Genomic DNA, 23,799 nt, shown 5'->3' with positions numbered 1-23,799 from the left:
ATGCTGAAACTATAGAAAACTGCATGGTACATTGTATCACAGATGACCATGTCGTAGCAATTAAAAAATACAAGGATATTAAACTCTCCGAATGTTTATTTGATTCATAATTACTTTGTAATGAAAAGGATAGTCTATGTGAGTCATTTATTGTTATCAATTATTCAATAATAAAGACACAGAAACAATAAGACACAAAGTTTAATGCAGATGATTTTGGTTTCACTTTATACATAGTTAGATTATTTTATGTAATTTATACAGATAAGATAATGCTATCTTAAGCTAATAAATAATAAGACATGTTATATTTCCTTTATGTTTAAATGAAAATTCCAACAACTAATGGTATTGAAAATGCAATAACATTTGACATACATGATGACTTTATTTGTTTCTGCATTTTTTTTTTTTTGGTGTCAAACTAATCCAACATTTATATAGTGCTAAATATTTTTTCTTTCCTAGTGCAAATGTTTTAACATAAAATCTAGGATGTCCTCTTGACCACGTTCCATTGCAATTTCAATAGCATGGCTTATGACGGCACCATGTTCAACAAGATATTCAACAACTTGAAGATGTCCTTTCTCCACAGCACAACATAGTGGACTGTCATTAGAAAAACTTAGCAAATTAACCTCTGCCCCATGCTCTACTAGATATTTAACAATACTTAGATGACCTTCACCACATGCGCAATGGAGTGGAGGATCACAAATATCACTAACCTTGTTAACATCCATCTTATCACTGAGACATTCTACAACATCTAAATGACCGCCCTTACTAGCGAAAGATAGACAACTAGCTCCAACATTAACATCAGCACCGTTTTGTAGCAGAAATTTTGCAGTCTCCAGATAACCAGATTTTGATGCGTAGCACAGTGAAGTTGCTCCATTTACGTCACATAGATTGACGTCAGCACCAAGCTTGATCAACTCTTTCACAATTTCCAGATAACCTTCACTTGAAGCACAGCACAAAGGGGATGCATTTTCATAACCAAAAATATCTTGATTTATTTTAGCACCATGTTCTACTAAGTATTGAATTAAATGTAACTGTCCATTCTTTGTAGCGCAGTAGAGTGGACTATCATTACTTGAATTCATTAAATTCACATTTGCTCCACGCTCTACTAAATATTTAACAAAATCAAGATGACCTTGACCACAAGCACAATGGAGTGGGGGATCACAAATGTCACTGACCGCGTTAACATCCATCTTGGCAATGAAAAAATCTACAATATTTAAATGGCCGACTTCAAAAGCGGAAGATAAACAACTAGCACCTACATTGATATCAGCACCATTTTGTAATAGAAACTTCACAATTTCCAGATGACCAGTTATTGATGCGTGGAATAACGGAGTACGTCCGATTACGTCACACAGATTGACGTTAGCACTATGTTCTACAAGATATTCTACAATACCAAGATGACCTGAACTGGCAGCAGAATGAAGTGCAGGCACACAATTGTCATCAACTTGATTGATATCTACCTTATCGATTAGATACTCAACAGCACTACTTTTACCATTTTCACAGGCGACAGATAGACACTTGGTATTAATATGCACATTATGATCACTCTCAATTAAAAGTTTAAGAATATCTAGATTGTCTAAAACCATTTCATAAAACAGTGAAAACAGCTCGTTCACGTTCACATAATTGATATCAGCACCGTTTGTAATAAGAAGTTTCACAAGACGTGCATTTCCTATTAACATTGCTGCATCAAGAGGAGTATATCCATCTGCCGTACACAAATTAACGTCAGCGCCTTCTTTGATTAATATTTCGGCTATGTCGTATCGGCCATACATACAAGAAAAAAATAGGCATGAATAATATTCCTTATTTAACAAATTGATATTTGCTCCTTCTTTAAGTAGGAATTTGACAACGTCAGTACAGCCAACCATAGAAGCAGTCATTAATGGCCACACAATCCGATCATAAATATAATTTATACACTCGTGTTTCACGCAACTAAGTATCAGTTTGACCATATCCAAACTGCGGCTTGAACAAGCTAAACTTAAATAAGAAGATTGTGATTCTAGATTCTTACCAAATAATACTTCTAAACTGCCCTGACCATTTTTATCAGTGAGACAAACCTTTCCTTCAACGAGTTGACTTTTCCCCCTGATAATTTCTATGAGACCAGAGAGTAAACCAACGTGGTTATATGCAATAATCCAGTCTACAACTCGGGCATGATATTCGTCCAAAAACCAAAGACTAAAGTCAATTGCAATATATCTTTTTGTTTCAAAAAAGATGTCAATGTTTTGGTTTATTTCATGAATAAGTTTCTTTGTTTTTTTATTTAAATGTTCATTGGTCTTGACCTCAAAAAACAATTGTTTAAAATCACCATGACTGAAATTTTTCAAAGTTTTACAAAATACCGAAACAAATGCTTCGTTCTGTGAAAATTGCCATATTCTGCTAAACACTTCATAGAGATGGAATCGTTTTATATCACATATGATACGGTCAACCAACACAGGAAAGTGATCTACACCGACAGGAATAAGATTTTCGCCACATTTTGACCCCTCCTCAACGAACATTAAAAGGTTGTAAATAGAGGTAGAGGTACAATGTTCAATAAAAAAGTCTTGAAAGCGTCTTCCAAAGTGAACTGCAACGATTTCAAACAAACTGTCGTGAATTAAAGAATAGTTTCCCTCTATGTCATGCGTCAGATAAGATCCCCTCAATATCTGCATTGCATGCACAAGCTCTGAATTAGATGTTGACCTGTTTAATCTACAAAGTTCATAGACTTTTTTCAGACATTTCCTATCTAAAGATTTCGGAGAGACACAATTATCTTTGATGACACAGTACACCAAGCCTGCATAATGCATTTTGTTCAGCTCTCGCATTTTATCAAGTTCTAAAGATATACACTGGTAGGGATGCAGAAAGAAATGTTCACCCTCAGATTGATATTTTTGAGAAGACGAAAATAATCGACATAACAATGGAAACATTGGCAATTTTCTAGGTAACTTTAAATCTTCGAAGTATTTTTTCTGTAAGTGATTTGCTAGCATACTTTTTATGCTTTCATCATTGAGCTCATTTTCTTCCTCATCTAAGTCGATGACATGATTTATATCTGTAACAAAACTATTTAAAGATTTGGACTCCTTACACACAACAGACCTGCAACTAATGAGTAGTTTAGATCCCGACTCTAATAAACTTAGCACATTTTCAGAATGTCTGCTTAGATTGTTAAATAAATTCATTTCTAGACCATAAACACCTAGCACATCATCTATTACGAATAATTGTTTGAAATGCAGTTTTCCATAAAGGGTGATTTCTTCGATTGCTGAGACTGGAATGATCTCATATCCTTCTTTTTCTAGCTCCAGAGCAACGTGACGAATGAGGAACGTTTTTCCTGAACCACCACCGCCAGAAACTGTCACGAAAGGCAAGGAATTGAGTTTATCACGAACAGACTGATAAGCAGGAACGTTTGCAAAAACCTTGTCCTCCTCTCTCCACTTTTGAACTTTTCTCTGAAGTTGTTCTAAGATAGAAACAAAATATACCTTTCTACACGTTTCTTTTTTATATACAAATAAATCAAGTGATTGCCAAATGATAGCCATATCATATCAGTTTTTTCCCCATAATAGTGGTTTTAGTACGTATTTTTCAAATTCGTTTGACGATTTAGAATGGACACGGCACATTCACCCACACATACTCACCCTCATCCCCCATTCACACACACCCTCCGACTCACGAACACACCCGCTCCCACCCACCCTTACTCCATTCCCCACACACACTCAAACACATAACTGTATTCAAATGTATTTGATAATTTTTGCCCTTAAATGAAAATTACCTTTGTAAGCAGATGTGAAAGCAAAATGACGTAATAAAAAGGACAAAAGATTTTTTTCCTTTCGATTTAAAAACTTGAAACTTACTACTGAACCATACCTATGGTTTAAGTGAATAGAATCTGTACCTCTTATGTTCTTTGGAATGTGATCCTCGACGCATTTCTCTATGTTTCGAAGTCTTTCTGTCAAAACGGTCAAGTTTCGTTTAAGAGAGGACCGTGCTGAGTGATCTAGATCTTTGTTTTGTAGAGAATCTATCTCTCCATCTAGTACACCTCCAGCAAGTCTGTGTATGATCTTAAAATGAAATAAATACAGTCTTCATTTTATTTGGTGTCATCGTATTTTCCACCTGTAACTTAAACCCCCTAAACACTCAATTTAAAATATTTAATGTATAATTCAAGATTTTATTTCGCATTAACTTTACAATCCATAGAGATCTTGGTTTGTGGCGGTGCATCTTTTCGTTCTGGACATAATTATTGGTTTCGGCAGCAAAGGCGCTCATTTTGTCGTAAACTACACAAATGAATTTTTTAGCAAAAAATAAATACTGCATCGCCCCCACCCACCCACCCAACACCCCCCCCCCTGTACTGAAATATGGACTGGAAACAGCAGTAGGTCCATGATTCGTGATATTCATATGGAGGTATCCTAGAATAGAGTAGATTTAAATCATGACCCTATGCTTAGGATGTAGCCAAAATGGGGGATTAAAGTTTAAAACAGGAATATATATAAATATTCCTTTAAATTTTCCTCTAAAAAACTTTGAATCCTTAATTATTTAATTCGTATAGTAGATTGCCATGCTTTGCAATGTGACATGTACGCATTGGTAAACATAGTCGCCAGCGACAATACGAACAAAACAACAAAATGTACCTTCACAATCACGATGCATGAAACAGCAAGGGAGGTATGTGAGCGTGATTTACATCCAATTATATTCACAAAACTACCAAAAAAAAAAACCAAAACAAACAAAAGGATTAGGCAACAATATCTTTTGGGCGACAATATGTGCACTGAGAATAAGGCACGGTGTACCTGCGACAGTATGAACATTTGTTCATTTTCAGCCGGCGATAACACGATCCAATGGACGACAGTTTAATTATGCAGTAAAATTAGGTGACGCCAAAATGACTACAGAATGAAAATATTTACTGTCACATGGTTGCATGCATCACAAATGCTCCTTGTTAAATAAACAGGGTTTCTTTCAATAAGTCTTTTCACAGTGAAGATTAAAAGGTTGTAGCATTATATTCAACATGGTGTATACATGTATACCAAGTGTAGATCGCATAAGTTGAATTAAAACTTGGCCTCTTTTCAAACAGAAATTAAAATATTTTCATTTTGACTGTGAAATTGCTTTAAATTGTGCAAAATGAATCTCTACTATAAGAATCATCACTAAGACTTAAGAGAAATAAAATTATGTTAAAGGGGCATGGACATATTTTCAGCTTAAGTATCAAAAATTACTTTTCCATTTTTTGAAAATATTTAACTAAGGTCTTTCTAATGATCATAAACAAGAGGCCCATGGGCCACATCGCTCACCTAAGAAGCTTTGACCAGTCTGTTCTTTACCAGAGTTCCCCCTTGTTATACATAATGCATCCCCACCCTACCCCACTGATCATAATTTAGACATTTTGAAATCTACACTACCCCATGAACCTTCCATGGGCACATATGTTTCAGCTTTTTTGGCCCAGTGGTTCCTGAGAAGAAGATTTTCAAAGATTTTTCCTATACATTTCTATGTAAAACTTTGATACCCCATTGTGGCCCCACCCTTCCCACGGGGGTCATGATTTGAACAATTTAGAATCTACACTACACCATGATGCTTCCACATAAGTTTCAGCTTTTCTGGCCCAGTGGTTCTTGAGAAGAAGATTTTCAAAGATTTTTCCTATATATTTCTATATAAAACTTTAATTCCCCATTGTGGCCCCACCCTTCCCCCGGGGGTCATTATTTGTACAATTTAGAATCAACATTATACCAGGATGCTTCCACATAAGTTTCAGCTTTCTTGGCCCAGTGGTTCTTGAGAAGAAGATTTTCAAAGATTTTTCCTATATATTTCTATGTAAAACTTTGATACCCCATTGTGGCCCCGCCCTTCCCCCGGGGGTCATGATGTGAACAATTTAGAATTTACACTATACCAGGATGCTTCCACATAAGTTTCAGCTTTTCTGGCCCAGTGGTTCTTGAGAAGAAGATTTTTTAATGACCCAACCCTATTTTTGTCTTTTCTTGATTATCTCCCCTTGCGAGGGGATATGTCCCTTCATTTTAACAATTTAAATTCCCCTTCACCCAAGGATGCTTTGTACCAAGTTTGGTCAAAATTGGCCCAGTGGTTCTTGAGAAGAAGTCGAAAATGTGAAAAGTTTACAGACGGACAGACACACGGACGGACAGCTAGACAGACGGACAGACAGACGGACGGACGGACGGACGACGGACAAAATGTGATCAGAAAAGCTCACTTGAGCCTTCGGCTCAGGTGAGCTAAAAATATGAACGCGAGTTGTCCAGATACAAGGCAGAGGAAGAGCTCCAACCTTTTGTTATGTAAAGAAGGCTTCTGTCGTGTTTTTGAAACAGTGTCCATGACCCTTTAACTTATAACATTTCCTAAACTTTTTTTTAAAGGACAAGTGCACTTAAGCAATACATAATGGGCCCTTATGTGCCATTTTACTTTAGAATATACTACCAAATTGTTCTTGGTAATACTTAGATACTAATGGATACTTCAAATAAAAAATTATGTTAAGCACTACTTAAATCAGCATGGATTTAAAGCAATTGAATATTTTTAAATGCCTATGGAAACCCTATAAATTTGGAAAAGTCGTACCGAACCTTCTTTTAGTGTTGTTTATGTAAATCAAAGGGAATAGATATTTAAATCGATACATGAACAATCTGATGGTAGATCATAGTCGGGCGCGTTTGCGGAATGATATACTTCTTGCACCAAACCTGTTTTTAAATATATTGAATGAAGTTGTGTAGTTGCCTGAAACTAAAATGATTAAATAAGAAATTGCATTGGTACTCTTACATTTGAAAAATTACAATAGTAGTTTCATTGAATTTGAAATTAAAAAGGAGTGTTATACATGGCTTTCAATACCTGCAGGCATGTTGACGAAACTTTCCTAAGATTGTTCATAAGAAATTTCCTAAGATATATCTTAAGATTATTATCTTATCATCGTAAGATTATCTTAAGGTGTTTTTCAAAGCTATCTTATGATTATCCTAAGTTAAGATGTCTTAAATCGTTATGACATAGTAAACTCCAAGCTTTTAACCATTGTCAGGGATCAGAGTCCAGTGTTTTCAATAAGATTTTCAATAGAAGGAAAAATAGATGGAATAGCAGGACAACCAGTCTCGGCGAGGGGTCTGGGGGCCGCCTTAGGCCCCCAGCGGGTCCAGGGCAGAGCCCTGGTAGGGGGCCCAGGGGGGCGAAGGCCCCCGGCCGAAAACGAAAATCAGCATTTTAGACTCATTTTTCTGACCTTTCAGGCCATTAAAAAAGTTTTTTTTTTCCACATTCTTGTCACTATCAATTATCAAATTTTACCTAAAAAAGCCAATTAGAGATTTTTTTTTTACCTTTTTACAGATTTGTTTGACAAGATTTTTGACAGACTGGGTTTTTTCTATGTGTCTATAAAATCATACAGACAACTTAAGTATGAAATTCTAGTACAGACAATATTGTCTGTGATAGAATATTGTATTTAAAATTCTACATATTTAGTCCCTTTCACATTAATTGGTCAGGACTTTTATTCAAATCTCAAAAAATTATTTAGTTGAAAATTTTAGATTTTTTAAACACTTGGTCATGTACAGTACCCCCCAAAAATTGAAATATTCTGCAATCTTAGACTTTTCATAAATTAATCTTCAAATTGATTTACGTTTTCGAATTTTGTGCAGATAGTCAGAATAAAATAATTAAGAAAATGGAATTTGATACAAAATACTAGTACATTAAAACCTTCCCAAATGTGAAAATGATACTGTTCCTGTATTTCAAGAGTTCTTAGACGAATAAAAGAGAATATTTTTTTCCATTTTCAGTTTGAGGAAACGCTTTAAGAATTCTATGTCTGAGTCACGATTAAAATATTAGGACTTTTATTCGTAATTTTTATATCAGCTTAACATTTGAGATTTTCAGTTTGCGGAAATTCTGCAAGAATTGGAATGGATACATGATCAATTTTCAATCGAAAATTATAAAACACAAACAAATCTTTTCGGAAGGGACCGTTCTTTATGCCTCTTAATGTATGTGATCTCAAACGCATGTGTTAAAGCAGCAGCACATTTCTCCACGACTTTGCTCGAATATTCGTTGTCCGCGACGCCATTGGTTACCTGACACTATCGATCTAATCAAACTTCCTTGAAAAAAGAGCGCACTCAAGGGAAGCTACTCTAGATCATGGAAATAGTTGCGATAAAATCTATGGATTTCGCGTATCAGCACCGGCAAAATCCTAATGACGGAAAATTCATAGCCGGCAAAATTACTCGTACAGGCGGTTAATTTTGCCGGTTGCCGGCTCTTATTGAAAACACTGTCAGAGAATTGTATTTTTTGTGCTATATATAATGCTACACGTTATGTCATCATAATGAAAATATTTAAAAGAGTTAAATTAAAAAAAAAGGATTTCAGATTTTTTAAATTTATAAATATAAATCATATATTTATCATTGTTAATCATCTTAATTCGACGATATATTGGATTATTGGTTACAATTAAAATCAAATAGAGTGCCATTTGATCATTCAATCAGAATTCTTGAACGATGAAAAGTGCGCCAATTTACATGAATGAAACGGAATGCACCGCAAAATCGGAAGAAAGTAGGAAAAACTGGAGGAGCCCACTCCCCCCAAAGACTAAATCACTCGCAAGAAAAAAATCGTGGGAATAATTGGTTATACTCCAATCTCTCTCAGAATAAATTCTATTCTTTTAAAAGGTTACATCTTACTATGTATGTTGTGCATTTGCTGGAGGCGCTGAATGTCATAATAACTCTAACAAGGCGCATTTTGGAAAGTAGATGCATACAGGCATGTAATTTTACATGGGGGAATTATTTACAATTATTCACATTGTACCATTGAAAATGTTCATTTTCGCCCCTTCCCCCCTTTTTGTGTTAAAAGTAAAATAAGTGTAATGAATAAGTTTATGAGTAAAATTTGGCACTGAAAGAAGTTGGAACCTATCCCCCCTCCTCCCCAGCACGAAATAAGAATTTTGCACAGGTACCTGACGTTACTTATTTTCTTTAAATAAATAAAATATACCCCTTCCTAAAAAAAATATTTTTCGGTAGGGGATTTATCTTTTATATTTAAAGAAAAATAAAGTAACGTCAGGTGCCTGTTGATTTTAAGCGACAAAATTTTCGGGGTTCTTTTTTGCTTGTCAAGTTTTTCTGTAAGTTAATTTTTTTTCATGTTAGTTGGATTCTTTTTCTACCCCCTTTCAAAATCGATGTTACGTCCGTGTCATGTGTAAATGCAGTACATTTATAACTGTGTAATAATTTAACATCTGTGAAACCACCTGATGTATACACAATACAAAATAATCCATGATTTTTTTTAGATAGCATTGAGGCTTTAAGGGGGGGAGGCGGGGGGGGGGCTTAGAGAAATAGATACCACTTTTAAATGAAATAGTGCGGAATATCATTAATCAATCAAACTGTATTACATTTGTTTTGATAAACACATCAACAAAAATTAACAGTCTTATCAAAATTTTTTTAAAGAAATCTATAGTTTACAGTGGTGTATAATTTTTACAGCTGTCGTTAACGGTCCCGACATACTAGAAATCAGTCTTTCGAATTCTTCCTATATCTTTAAATACTCAATCACGTCTGATACGACGATTTCGTCTAGCCAGCAACAACATGGACGCAACTATTCTACTTACAATATGTACGATAGACTTAAGACATGTCTAAAGCTGTCGTAACTTTAAGATCATTCTTAAGATCTTTCTTAAATTACAATACTTTCGAAATCTTAAGAAAAATGTCGTAAGTATATCTTAAGACGTTTTTTAGTCCTAAGATAGTTTCGTAAACATGCCTGCCGTTTCAATATTTTGCATGAAGGTTAAAAATGTTTTACACTTTATGAACGACACTAAGCTCTCTTTTCCCTCCCATGTTCTAATTAAAAAAACAAATACATACAAATATCTCTAAGCGGCACGACTTTAACTTACAAAAGCAAAACCTGTCTATGTTTTACAGTGAGCACTTTTGAGAAATCACGTGAATATCAGTATTTTAAATAATTTATTCCACATGTGGGTTCAACGTTGGATATACAGGTATATAGCTCTCAGTAGCTCTAGGGAAACATTGAACTTTTTATACATTTTTGATATTTTAAGTTAAGCAAATTAAATTTAATACTTTCACACAAGTTTTATAAGTGTATTATGCGTCTTTTGTCATTCGCACAAGTTTGCACAACGTTAGGCTCGTAGTTAAAAAAAGTCTTGAAATGAATGGCCGTTCTAGATCTACTATTGAAAATCACAAATGTCGGCTGACCCCTACCACATTGTATAGTTTTGTTCTTTGTATATTCGTGGATTTCAGCGGTAAAAATAGTTAAATCGTATGGTTTAGATATCAATTTATGATTTGAGATGAAACATTTTGCTAAAAGTGACAATGCGGATCTCTTCAAAAACAGACTTGTTAAAATTTTTCTATAGGATTTGGAATTTTTTCATACTCATAAATGTATACACTTTCAGAAAATTACAAATTTCATAAGTAAATAATTCTGATTTTTTTTTATTAAAATCAATAATTATTTATGGTACATAAATATATACATCGCAACGTGTTCGAGGTTCCACATTCCATGCTACATGTATATACGCATGCGTATAGTTTTCCTTAACAAAACAGCATGGTAAGAGAGGGAAGCCCGGTAGGACTGCTACATTGAAAAAGTCGACCAAAACGAAAAAGAACAAAAAAATCCAAAAATAGGGCTTGAAATTGAAAAGCAACTTTCCTGACAAAACTTTAGTTGGGAGATTAATATAATTATTGGATGAAGAAGAAACGGGATCTCGGCGACATAATTCACGTGGGGCTCGCGAAGGTTCTTCCCTAAAGGGACCTGCAGGCATGTTTACAAAACTTTCCTAAGATTGTTCATAAGAAATTTCCTAAGATATATCTTAAGAAAATCTTATGATCATCGTAAGATTATCTTAAGGTGTTTTTCAAAGCTATCTTATGATCATCCTTAGCTAAGACGTCTTTAATCAATATGACATAGAAATACTCCAAGCTTTATACCATTGTAAGGAATCAGAGAGTTGTAATTTTTTGCTATATATAATCCTACACGTTATGTCATCATGTAATGAAAATATTCAAAAGAGCAAAAGTTTAAAAAAAAAAAAGAGTTTAAGTGTTTTTTTATTAGTTTACAAATATATAAATATTATATTTTTAATTATCAATCATGTAAATTCGACGATATACTGTAATATTGGTTACATTTAAAATCAAATTAGAGTGCCATTTGATCATTCAGAATTCTTGAACGATGAAAATTAAAAGTGCGCCAATTTACATGGGTGAAACGGAATGCAGAGCAAAATCGGAAGGAAGTGTAGGCAAAACTGGAGGAGCCCCCTCCCCAAAGATTAAATCATTCGCAAGAAAAAATTGTGGGAATAATTGGTTATACTCCAATCTCTGCCATAGAGCGCGGTATCAACACCTGTGAGGTCACCCAGAAAAAAACATTTACACACACACACTCTCTCTCTCTCTTCCTCTCTCTCTCTCTCTCGATTTTCCTAAGTTACGTCTTAAATCATTATGACAGAGAAAAATACACACATACTCTCTCTCTCTCTTTCTCATGGGTTAAGATTGCTTGATTGTATATATTATTTAACGTCCCTCTCGAGAATCTTTCACTCATATGGAGACGCCACCACTCGCCGATGGAGAACTACAAATTTTCTCCTATTCTCGAGACGTTGGGTCATTGAGCAATGAGGGATCTTTTTCGTGCCACCACCAGCTGGCTTATACGATCTCGGCCTATACGATCTCATTCGAAGGACCGGTCTCCATGTCCCACAGTGGGATTTGAACACGACTGAGACGTAAGGATCAACTCCTTACTCCGCGACTCTCTCAGGTTAAGAGAAATTAAATTTAAATTAAATGTTCGGGGTTCTTACCGGGTTTCTACCCCCCCCCCCTTCAAAATCGATGTGACGTCCGTGTCATTTGTAAATGCAGTACATTTATAACTGTGTAATAATTGAACATATACAGAATACAAAAGTCCATGATTTTTTAGATAGCGTTGAAGCTTCAAGGAGGGGGGGGGGGGGGCTTAGAAAATATATATATCTTTTAAATAAAAAAGAACACAATATCATTAATCAGTCAAACTGTATTACATTTGTTTTGATAAACACATCAACAAAAATTAGTAGTCTTATCAAAAATTTTATTTAACGAAATCCATAAATTACAGTTATATAATTTTTACAGCTGTCGTTAACGGTCCCGACTTACAAGTAATCAGTATTTCGAATTCTTCCTATATTTTAAATTCTCAATCACGTCTGATACGACGATTTCTCAACCCAGCAACAACATTGACGCAGCTTTTTCTACTTACGATAGACTTAAGATAGGTCTAAAGCTGTCGTAAGTTTAAGATTATTCTTAAGAACTTTCTTAAATTACGATACTTCCGAAAACCCCACATAGTCTTAAGAATTGTCGTAAGTATATCGTAAGACGTTTCTTAGTCCTAAGATAGCTTCGTAAACATGCCTGCTGTTTCATAAACGTTTCCTAAGATTTGTCGTAAGACATAACTTAAGATATGCCTAAGTTATAACTTAGGAAGTTCCCGTAATATTTGTCACAACTGTTTCACGAAACAATCTTATCTTAAATTTTTCTTAAGTCATTTCTTAAATTGTGCCTTTATAAGGACTAATGAAAAGATTTTTCCGCCCTATCTACAATTCTCAGTATGTCAATCTGGGTTATATTTTTAGCTTCAAAAAGGGAGGGGATTATCCCCACTTTCAAAGGACTTGGACAGAAGTATGTTTAAACTATGCGAAGTTACTATGCTAGAACTAAGCATTCACAGATACACCCTTTCAAGCCTTCTTCCCTTCGGGGCACACGGCATTTTTTTTTAAATATTGTTCCACGTTTTATACGTTTACTTTATTTTGCTCTTCATAAGGTATCGATCACAGGTATTGTTTTACTTTACCTTTCTACTAGTCAATTATTGAATAAAATTTAAAAATGAATGCTTCGTAGCGAACACATGAGAGGGCAATAAAATAATGCTTTTCCAATCACTGCCCCACGTTAGGAGAGGGCTAAAATAGGCTGCGCCTGCTGCCCAATCCTATTCACAATAACATCAGTGAATAAAATATTATTTAAATTAAAAAATTAGTTGTTCGTACTGTGTGAAGCTTTCTCACATATATAAGATAAGAATGTCATGCTAGAAAAAAATCCCAAATTTGCGACTACAGATATGAAAATACTAAAAGAAGTTAAAAAAGGAAATTTAATGAAATGCCTTGCACAGCTATACATTGTATTAAGCAGGGAGCATAACTGGTTGTAATTTAATGGTCGTTATAACTGGAGGAGCACGGAAGGGGGGGGGGTAATAATAATTTTTCCTATGTAAAGAATACTATCAAAAAAACCTACGTAATGTTTGTGTCTTCTCAATTATAACGCCCTAGAGGAGATAAGATGCAGCCATTCTTGGGAGAAACATCTACATATCCGGAGCTTGGTTGGGACGTCATCAAAAATCATGTACTTATATAAAGTTAACAACGGTTTCCATTCATCTAAATTATCCTTTTTCAAATTTTATTTTAATATCCATTACAATACTAGTAATATATAAATAAATATACATGTACATGAAGATAAAAACATTATATATGTTTGCATGCTTGTATAATTATTGGATCAAATCATGTGCTATTTTTAGCTCACCTGAGCCGAAGGCTCAAGTGAGCTTTTCTGATCACATTTTGTCCGGCGTCCGTCTGTCCGTCTGTCTGTCTGTCTGTAAACTTTTCACATTTTCGACTTCTTCTCAAGAACTGCTGGGCCAATTTCAACCAAACTTGCCACAAAGTATCCTTGGGTGAAGGGGATTCAAGTTTGTCCAAATGAAGGGCCAAGTCCTAATTTAAGGGGAGATAATTGGGAATTAATGAAAATTTGGTGGCGTATTTTAAAAATCTTCTTCTCAAGAACCACTGTGCCAGGAAAGATGAAACTTATGGGGAAACATCCTCAGGTAGTGTAGATTCAAGTTTGTTCAAATCATGACCCCCGGGGGTAGGGCGGGGCCAAAATGGCCGACCAAAGTTTTACATAGAAATATATAGGAAAATTCTTTAAAATTCTTCTTCGCAAGAATGACAAAGCCATAATTCATCATATTTATATGGGAGCATGTTCAGGTAGTGTAGATTCAAGTTTATTCAAATCATGACCCCCCGAGGTAGGGCGGGGCCAAAATGGCCGACCAAAGTTTTACTTAGAAATATATAGGAAAATTCTTTAAAAATCTTCTTCTCAAGAATGACAAAGCCATAATTCATCATATTTATATGGAAGCATGCTCAGGTAGTGTAGATTCAAGTTTGTTCAAATCATGACCCCCGGGGGTAGGGCGGGGCCAAAATGGCCGATCAAAGTTTTACATAGAAATATATAGGAAAATTCTTTAAACCTCTTCTTCTCAAGAATGACAAAGCCATAATTCATCATATTTATATGGAAGCATGCTCAAGTAGTGTAGATTCAAGTTTGTTCAAATCATGACCCCCAGGGGTAGGGCGGGGCCAAAATGGCTGACCAAAGTTTTTGAAGATATATACAAAAAAAATTCTTTAAAAATCATTTTCTAAAAAATAGCAAGTCCCTGATTGGTCATGGGACTATTTTTGGATTTAAACTTTACAATAAAAAGCCATTTTCTACTTTTTCCTACCCTTAGTGCTCAGGTGAGCGATGTGGCCCATGTGCCTCTTGTTTTGTTAAAAAAGGCGTGCTCTTCAAATGATGGCGATTTATTCCAGTAAATGTACATGTATTTCGCCAACTCCAGTTTGGTGAACTGACATTTTTATATACCTTGGACTAATTTTGACACATGTTTGCCAAATTTTGCCGCGATGACTTATGATTTGGTAGATTTTCCTTTCCTGCAGGTATGCTTATAAAAATTTCCTAAGATATGTCTTAAGACGTGTCTTAGGATATTTCTAAGGACATATCTTAGGTACATCTTAAGATATGTCTTGGGTTGTAAAACGAAAGTACCTTAGGATTATCCTAAGTTAAGATGTCGTAAAATTCCATCTTAGCATTTTCTTCTTTTTCTTTTTTGTAAATGAAGAACTACAAGAAGTCCTTACATGTATTTTAAGTTACCATCATATGTAGATGTAAGGGGAACGGGTGTTGGGGGTAAGCTCCCTTTAGTTCTTTAAAGAATTTACTTAAAACAATCGAAGTAAATTTTTACGCTTAGAGTAGCGAGTATGCGAACAAATCTAGCAGTTAAAGCCATATGCGAATACATATTTTGTATAACTATAATTAAATGTAAAAAAAAAAACTTTCAGGTTTGGAGACGATTAATGTTTTTATTTTCCTTGCTTATTAAAAACATTTTTGAGTCAGTTTTTCTTTAATTGGTGTGTCCCGACCATGATTGGATTAGAGACTAATTTTTTTAAGCATGTTTTTTTTTTAATTCATTTAAACTATTATTTTCATCAATTATTTTTTACATACATATATCTTTAGCAGTTTAGTTCATTTTGTCCAGTTTTGTGTAAAAATAAAAATGTAATATAGCATACAACTGTAGCTACTTGTGAACAATCTTGTTTACATTTAGCAGAATCAGAAAAGCGGAGCTACATGACAATATATAAGTACATTTTTTCATAGTTATTTGTATTATTGGATAAGTAATTTAGAAAAGATATAAGGAATAACGTCCTTTCTGGTCTTGATCAAGTTCTCTCTCTCTCTCTCTATCTCTCTCTCTGTCTCTCTTTCTCTTTCTCTCTCTCTCTCTGGAAAAGGAAGAGGCAGTTACGCTTACATGTATAAAGAAGATGAGCGCATTTGGCGAGTGATCTGCAGGAATCATTTGTACGAAACATTTATGGTTTAAATGTTCATGATTTGGTGGGCTAAACATAGTATGTCAGATTTTAAAAACAAGTCCTGGTTGTTTTTTCATTCAGTTTGAAAGACCTTGTGAAATTGTAACATTTATGTCGGTTTTTCCTAGGTGGTACTATAACATAGTAATGTTTCACAAAAAATAAACACCTAAAAAATTTAATGCATAGATTCATGATACTTGGTTACTTTGTACATGTACATTATTGAAAAGATTAGAATTGATTTCGCCCGAGATTCAAACTGAATCAAAAATTATCTAATTCAAAATATTAATACATCAGTACATAAAACGAAACGGAGAAAATAAATGGTTGCTTGCATGAAAAAAGATTTAACGCCCCATGCCAGACTCGAACCAAAAACTTTTCGCTTTGAGTGCACTGAACAGGTAGCCCAACTTACTGAGCTATCACCGCTACACATATTAAGATGATTTTAAAAAGACAAAGAACCACCACATTCATACATTTGGATTTTTTCGGAAAAAGTTCATTTTTGTGGTCCCTAGGTCTTCTCTCCATTTTCTAAAAAAGTTAATTCGTTCCTTTGAATCGAAATACACACATATAACGTTTCAAAATAATGGAGAGAAGACCCAGAGATAGAAATATTTTAGAAAAACGTGTTTAAAAATTAAAAATTGTTAAAAACAAAATACCATTTTGTACAAAATGTCTGATCTGGCCAATTTTCAAGTTATATTTTTAGCTCAAGTTCGTGAAAATGTTTTCGTTTTCTGTTACACAGGAACCCGATAAATTAAAAAAATGTTAAAATTTCATGTGACATGTCGATAAAATTTTCACTTGCCAATTACGCCCAGATTGCTGCCAAATGCCAATCAAAAGCGCATTCGTTCTTTTTTTTTTTTTTTTTTTTCAAAATATGTGTTGTTTCTCTGCTGTCTTTATTATCTAAACCAGCTAATACCAAGAAATGTAACAGATTGACGCAATACATAGGCATTAAATTCTGGCCATGTATGTACTTAGATCTTTCATCCCTCCGTTTTGCCCCAATAAAAACAATTGGTTGTTTATTTTTATCTTTTTTGAAAGGGTTTGATAAAATCTTTTTAAATGAAGAGGGCAGCCTAGAGAATTTTTTTTTGACTTACCTGAAAAAGTTGACAACCCCTCAAAAAAGGGAAATTACCCAACATCGAAAATCCTATTTCGGGGGTCGGGAGGTGGGGGTTGGGGGGTGGGGGGGTGTAGAGGCCAACATTTTTCAATGTCAGCTTCTTTCAGTACCAATTTCTGAGAATTCAATGCTGCAATTCCCTGATATCAATTACATATACACATGTAGTATATAGTGGGGGTGGGGGGCCAGCCTTTCAATGAACATTTCAAATAGAAAAGGTAATGATGGGAAAAAAAGTGAGGGGTCACCCCCCCCCCTTTGCTACTGCCGGTAATGAATGCATGTGCATTTTATTATCTGTTCTCTCCATTTTCGTGTGCACGGGCTTATGCATACATTCACAAGGTACAATGCTCATAAATTGATTGACTTCATTAAAGAAATCATTAATTTACAACAAATACTTGATTTATATACACAAAAAATCATTCTTAGCTGTTTTACTGACACCAACGCTTCTTAAAATCATATAAGATATGACTTAATTCATGTCAGCAGTCGTCTTAAAGTTAGGACTAAGATTTGGTGGTCTCCTAAGATAGGACAGCTTCGATGGCCTGACTTAAGACTAAGATATGTCGTAAGACCGTCTTAAGATATGTCTTAGTCTTAAGATAGCTTCGTAAGCATGCCTGATGCACCCAAATACACAAAACGTCAACATTTGTATTCAATCATGTTAAATTCGTCTGAATGCAGACTAAAATGTTAACTATTATTAATTTACCGGAGAGTAAAGATATTTTGATTCTGAGAATAGCTTTTAAATAATATTTCATTATAATTGTAAACCATACATTGTATGCACGTGCCATTTTAGAATTCACGTGGTACAAGTAAACAGATCTGAGTTGTACGACCCTTGATTAACCGGCAGATTCTAATAACGTTAATTTTGTATGCGGTGTGGCAACGCACTTTGAAAAAATTACGCACTTTGAAAAAAAATTTTCAAAGTGCGTTAAATTTTGGACACACTCAACGCACTTTGAAAATTTTTTTCAAAGTGCGTTAAGAATGCACATAATAATTTTTTACCATGGAGGCATTTAACGCACTTTGAAAAAAAGATATGAATGAAAATAAAAATTCTAGACTTAGATTTTAGTAATAGAGGAAATCAAATTGTAATAATTGTATCTTTCGAAAAACTTTTTTAAAATTTACATGAACTCCTTTAACCTCATTGAGAACAAGGAGAAGACGAGTAGAAGGTCTCTCATCCCAACTCTTATTTTCCTTAAACATTGTACATAGCCGTCGGTAGCAAATTGAAAGTTGACCCCACAGGTAAGCCCCAATTTAAATGCATACATGTATATATTATGTATATCTTTGCAAAATATTTATGTGTCTACATGTAAGCCCCCTTTCCGGTACTGATGCCTATGCTACACCCAAATATATATGTTTACATAACTGGTATGACGTTGAAAACTTTCAATAAATTTCAATAAATTTAATAAAATGCATGCAAACTTGAAAAAAAATTAGTACAGTAAAGCATTTAAGCGAGAAAGAATTTTCTAAGTATGGAAAAATCAAAATCGCTCACTTTCATATCCTGATGTGACCTCTTCACAGAAGAATTATCAAACAGGTTCAATTATTTATCATACCTAAGATTTGCAGGAATATTGACAAATCCATACACAGTTTTTCAAAGTGCGTTAAAATGGTCCATATTAACGCACTTTGAAAAGAAATTTTATTTTTTCAAAGTGCGTTGACTTGGTCCCAAAATTTAACGCACTTTGAAAAATTTTTTCAAAGTGCATAATTTTTCAAAGTGCGTTGTAACAATGCGGAGAGGATATTTATTTTTCTCAAAATGCTTACTTCAACTTTTTACCTTATTCCTGAAAGATATATTGAGTAAATTTGAATGAAAAAGCACACGATTTGCAGCCGTATTGCAGCTTTAATTTGATTGTTTATTTTTTTTCACATTTTACCTTGGCCAATAACTGCACTCATTCTTTCATATTCATTTCCACCCTTCGGTTGAAAATTCATGTTTTTTATGAATTGATTTCTTTTGTAGTGAGCACAAGCCATTTTTCCTATATATCAAAGCACTAAAATTATTGCTAAAAATTTTATTTTAAAGAGATCGTACAACTTTACAATGTAATTTGAGAGAAAAGAGAAAATTCCAACAAAATGCTGAAAAAAGAGTTATTTTATGTCCTTCTTTACTCCGTAAATGTAAGGCTGACAAGAAAAACATTACTTTACCTCCTTTAATTCTTTCCATTTCTTTTCAAATTCCGTATCGCTAATTGACTGTGGCCCATGACAAAGTGAGTTCCGACAGATCCGGACTCGTTCCAGGTCGTCAGCTGGTTCAACATCTGGGGCATCCGGAGTTTTTCCCCAATCTTTTCTCGGTTTTCTAACTTTGGTTGTTTTTCTTATTATTTTGTACAGCAATGATAAATCAAAACTTGTTGAAGTAATAGTCACGCATTCTGTAAAGCAAATGCTAATTAGCCAAGATGACCATACCTTGGTCCTTAACGTGTATATAATTTTGCTTTAAGAAAATCTGCTCGTAATTTATTTTAAAAAGAATACTGAATTGTATTTACCACACAAAAAATATTTAATTCCTCTATTTCTAGAGAAAAAAGTACAAAACTGGATAAGGCTTATTTCTTCTTTGACATGATTAAGGACAGTGATTTGAAAACCTTTGTATTACTTGAAAAAAAAGTTTTGTTCTAATTTAAAAGTACTACGATGACGCATTTAAACAAGTTTTCTATGCTCGATTTTAAACATGAATCCTTATTAGTTAAAGCACAGCATTACTATAAATTATGAAGAAAAAGAGTCCCTCTCAATAAATTGTTAGACATTTAAATTCTCACTTGGAAATAAAGTCGATATCTGTTCTTCGCTGGAATTCTTAAACAGTTTATTTTCATGCCTTTTTAAATGATTTTCAAGTTGATCTGGTGGAATAATAGTATCAAACCACATTCTCACGGCCTTTTCTGCGATACCAATACCCAGAAAATATCGAAGACAATTTTCTTCTTCCATGGAAACAAATGACTGATCCTCTATAATAAACACAATAACAAACTTTGGTATTATATTCATTGTTGGGGATATTAATGAGAAATCGTTGGAAGGAGTAAAATGAAAATTTTATTTAATTTCTAGGAAAACAAGGCAAAAACTTGAATTTTTAAAATCCTTATTTATGTTGTGCATTTCACATTCAAGTACGTATGACAAAATATAGATGAATTCTTAAAAAATGTATTATGTGTTTGAGTAAAATATTTGGAAAAATGACATATTTCATGAGACATTTTTATTTGAATGTATATAGTATCATAAATAATTATTAATATTTGTCATTAAAAACTATACACACCGGTCTCGTTCTCTGAGTCTTCTGATTGTGAATCTTCTGACTCGGATGAGTTGGTGCTTGAATCCGACTGTTTAGAATCTACATCTGTATCAGTATCGTTATGTGAGGACTCTTTTTCTGACATAATTGGTTTATATGTCAACTGCACTTTACATCCTACAACATATGTCATCCCTTTAAGGACAGATGATACAAACAATTTTTCTTTGAAAAACTTTTATTAGGAAAAGCTTAAAGGTAAAAATCAGCTTATGTGATATTGTTTATCTTTTGTCATTTTGTTCTTCCTCTTAAATTCACCTGGCTTGGTATATTTTTCTAAAGTTTATATTACACTTTTAGCACCAAGGTAACATATTCTGAAATTTGTTTTCACCTCTAAACCATTACTGAATGTGATTTGTCCATATTTGGTTTTTTATTGAAATATTTCTTATATTTTCGAAGTCTATTTCAGTTTCCAGTTCTTTGGAGAAAAAAAGTCTAAGAACCATCCATTTTTCTAAACTTGTGACATGATATTAAATCTTTTTCAAAGAAAAAAATTGTTTGTATCATCTGTCCTTAAACAAAATATCATTAAAATAATAAATATTAAATACTAATTGATAACAAGTTGAGATCTTATCAAAGAAACTCTAGCATCTTTCTAATGAAATATATGATGATAACAAACAGTATTTGAGCTTAAAAGTCCATTCAACAATACAAAATAGGAAGGGAAAAAACCAACTTCCAACAAAAATTATTACAAATATATATGTGAGGGGCGTGATATTCAAATAATATAGCTCAAATGTAGGACAATGTCACCACGAAATAGATCTGTTAATCATTCCAAGTTTCTTCTCATTTCCAATTAAAAAAGCTACCCAATAATCGGTGACAATGACGTAAATATCGATTTCTGGTTTAAATGTAAATTTTATATCAGACAATCTTTGACGGTACAAAAAAAAATGTTATTTAATCAACAACCCACGCTGCTTTCTTTAACTTGCAGAAAATAAAATTCATTTGAAATCTTATGGACCTTAGGACGTAGTATAATTATAGAGGGTATTAGAGGGCAGAATTCTTATAGCATCGGCTTTACAAGTCTTTCCCCTCCTTGTGTGGTTCTTCCCTTTAAATTTCGGCATTTCAACACCAAATCTACATTCCGATCCAGATCACAGACATAAAACAAACTTGAATAAGAAATAATTCAAGACTGATATTTTTAACTCTGTTTTTCGCTTTATTTTCGAAATATATTGAACAAATATCCCCCTTACCGAATACAACATTGTCGATAAGCGACAAATAAGCGAAATGAAGAGATTTTTCATAGGAAATGAGTAAAATTTGTAAAATTTGACCCATCGAAAAAAATAACTTAATTAATCAAAAACAGATTACATATATTGTTTAACGTCCCTCTTCAGAATATTTTACTCATATTGAGTGACAGATAACAAGAAAATTGTTAACCGGGGAACAAGGCAGACTAGTTTTAAATTCAAAACGGATATTTTAAAGAAAGAATCAGATGAAATACAACCTCATAAATCATTGAATTTAAGCGTTTTCAATTTCTTTTTTAATTCAAAATAAAATCTATCAAAAAAATACTTACCAATAAAACGATTACATATGTTATAACGTACCCTTCTGGCCTCAAATGAATTGGAGAATAAAACAAAATTAGATTTGTTTGATTTTCTAACTTCCTAGTTACCTCAAACTATTTTAACAAAAGAAGTGTCGTGAGAACTTACGTCATAGACCTAGATACGGTATATGAGATGATCTGGTTATACATCGCCGTTCATTATTGGTTTAAAAAAATTCAAAAATAATTCTCTTACAGATGTATTCTCCATTTATTCTCGGTTAAAAAACACATTTTGCATTGAATAAAGATTAAAAAACAGAGTTCAGTGCATGCTTCATTTTTAAATTATCTGGATGAAATCTTGAAGGATATGGAGATAACAAACAGTATTCAATATCGAAGTCCGTAAAACAATACAAAATAGAAGCAGAACAAACACGGACCTCCGAAACATCAGAGGTGGGATCAGGTGCCAAGGAAAAGTGAGCATCCCCTGCTGACCGGTCACACCCTCATTTAGGTTTTCCTTGACTATTACACTGGGGGATGTTTTACAAAAGAACTTACGACTAAGGCAACAAACTTCAGGCTGTTGTAAAATTTTGCAAAATTCTCTTTGTTTGTTGTGTAAAAATCACTTCCCACTTTCCTTTTAAAAAGTATAACATAATTTTCGATTTACCCGGTAATGTTTTTTTTAAATCTTTATTTCACAGATCCTATTCATTAACAATCATTATATGAACTAATAAACTTGCAGCTACCAGGGATGGGGCCCTGACTAAGCTCCATTACAAATAAAACATTTTAAATACGTGTAGCATTTTGCAGAATGCTTCTCAAGATAATACATTTTTAAAAAAGACAAAGACCATACATTTTTCGGCTTACAAACTCTGTAAAATTACAACAAAATATATGGTATGTTACGATATTATATTTGTTCTTTGCAATATATTTCTACACTATAATAATTTTAATCATAATTCTCGACTTGTACTATAATACGATAATGCATTTCGGCGGATGTTAGGGTCAAGCGATGTCAGGGGTAAAATATGGCGAAGCGTTATTAGAAACTCGATATCCATTTAGTTCTTTTGCCACTTTGAAACACTAATTCATGTTCTGAAAAAACTTTGGATCCTCCGGAAATTCAAACATGTGCATGTTACTCCATGGGCTCGATGATGATTACATGTACAATGCATCATATAAACTAATCTCTTGCATTTTTGATAGAATGATTATACCTATTTTGACTTATGGTGCTGAAATATGGGGGTATGAGTTATCTAAATGTATCAAATCTATACATACAAAGTTTTGTAGAAGAGTTTTAAGACCCAAGAACAATACACCTGAAATAGTTGTACTAGGAGAATTAGGGAGATATCCTCTTATGCTAC

General features: G+C 33.7%; 1 protein-coding gene and 1 long non-coding RNA gene across 2 annotated transcripts; both read right to left on the bottom strand.

The window, feature by feature from the left end:
• Positions 1–340: 340 nt before the first annotated feature.
• LOC134264894 (putative ankyrin repeat protein RF_0381) lies at positions 341–2,297 on the bottom strand. Its single transcript, XM_062747150.1, has one exon. The coding sequence runs from the start codon at positions 2,025–2,027 to the stop codon at positions 465–467; it is 1,563 nt and encodes a 520-aa protein (XP_062603134.1). The 5' UTR covers positions 2,028–2,297; the 3' UTR covers positions 341–464.
• A 1,241-nt stretch (positions 2,298–3,538) lies between these two features.
• On the bottom strand, positions 3,539–19,805 carry LOC134264895 (uncharacterized). The gene is made up of 3 exons (XR_009991643.1): positions 19,644–19,805; positions 4,025–4,196; positions 3,539–3,574 (listed from the first exon to the last, which is right to left on the bottom strand). It is a non-coding gene; the product is annotated as an uncharacterized LOC134264895 (long non-coding RNA).
• Between the last annotated feature and the right edge of the window lie 3,994 nt (positions 19,806–23,799).

The sequence above is a fragment of the Saccostrea cucullata genome, unplaced genomic scaffold, assembly GCF_032062105.1.
Source record: "Saccostrea cucullata isolate Sc308-1 unplaced genomic scaffold, CSIRO_AGI_Scuc_v1 ctg1433, whole genome shotgun sequence".
NCBI classification, from domain to species: domain Eukaryota; kingdom Metazoa; phylum Mollusca; class Bivalvia; order Ostreida; family Ostreidae; genus Saccostrea; species Saccostrea cuccullata.
This window is presented reverse-complemented; position numbering and strand designations above follow the sequence as displayed.

Bases quoted from the DNA above. Each gene is read 5' to 3' on its own strand.
- LOC134264894 (XM_062747150.1), bottom strand. From the start codon at position 2,027: ATGGTCAAACTGATACTTAGTTGCGTGAAACACGAGTGTATAAATTAT.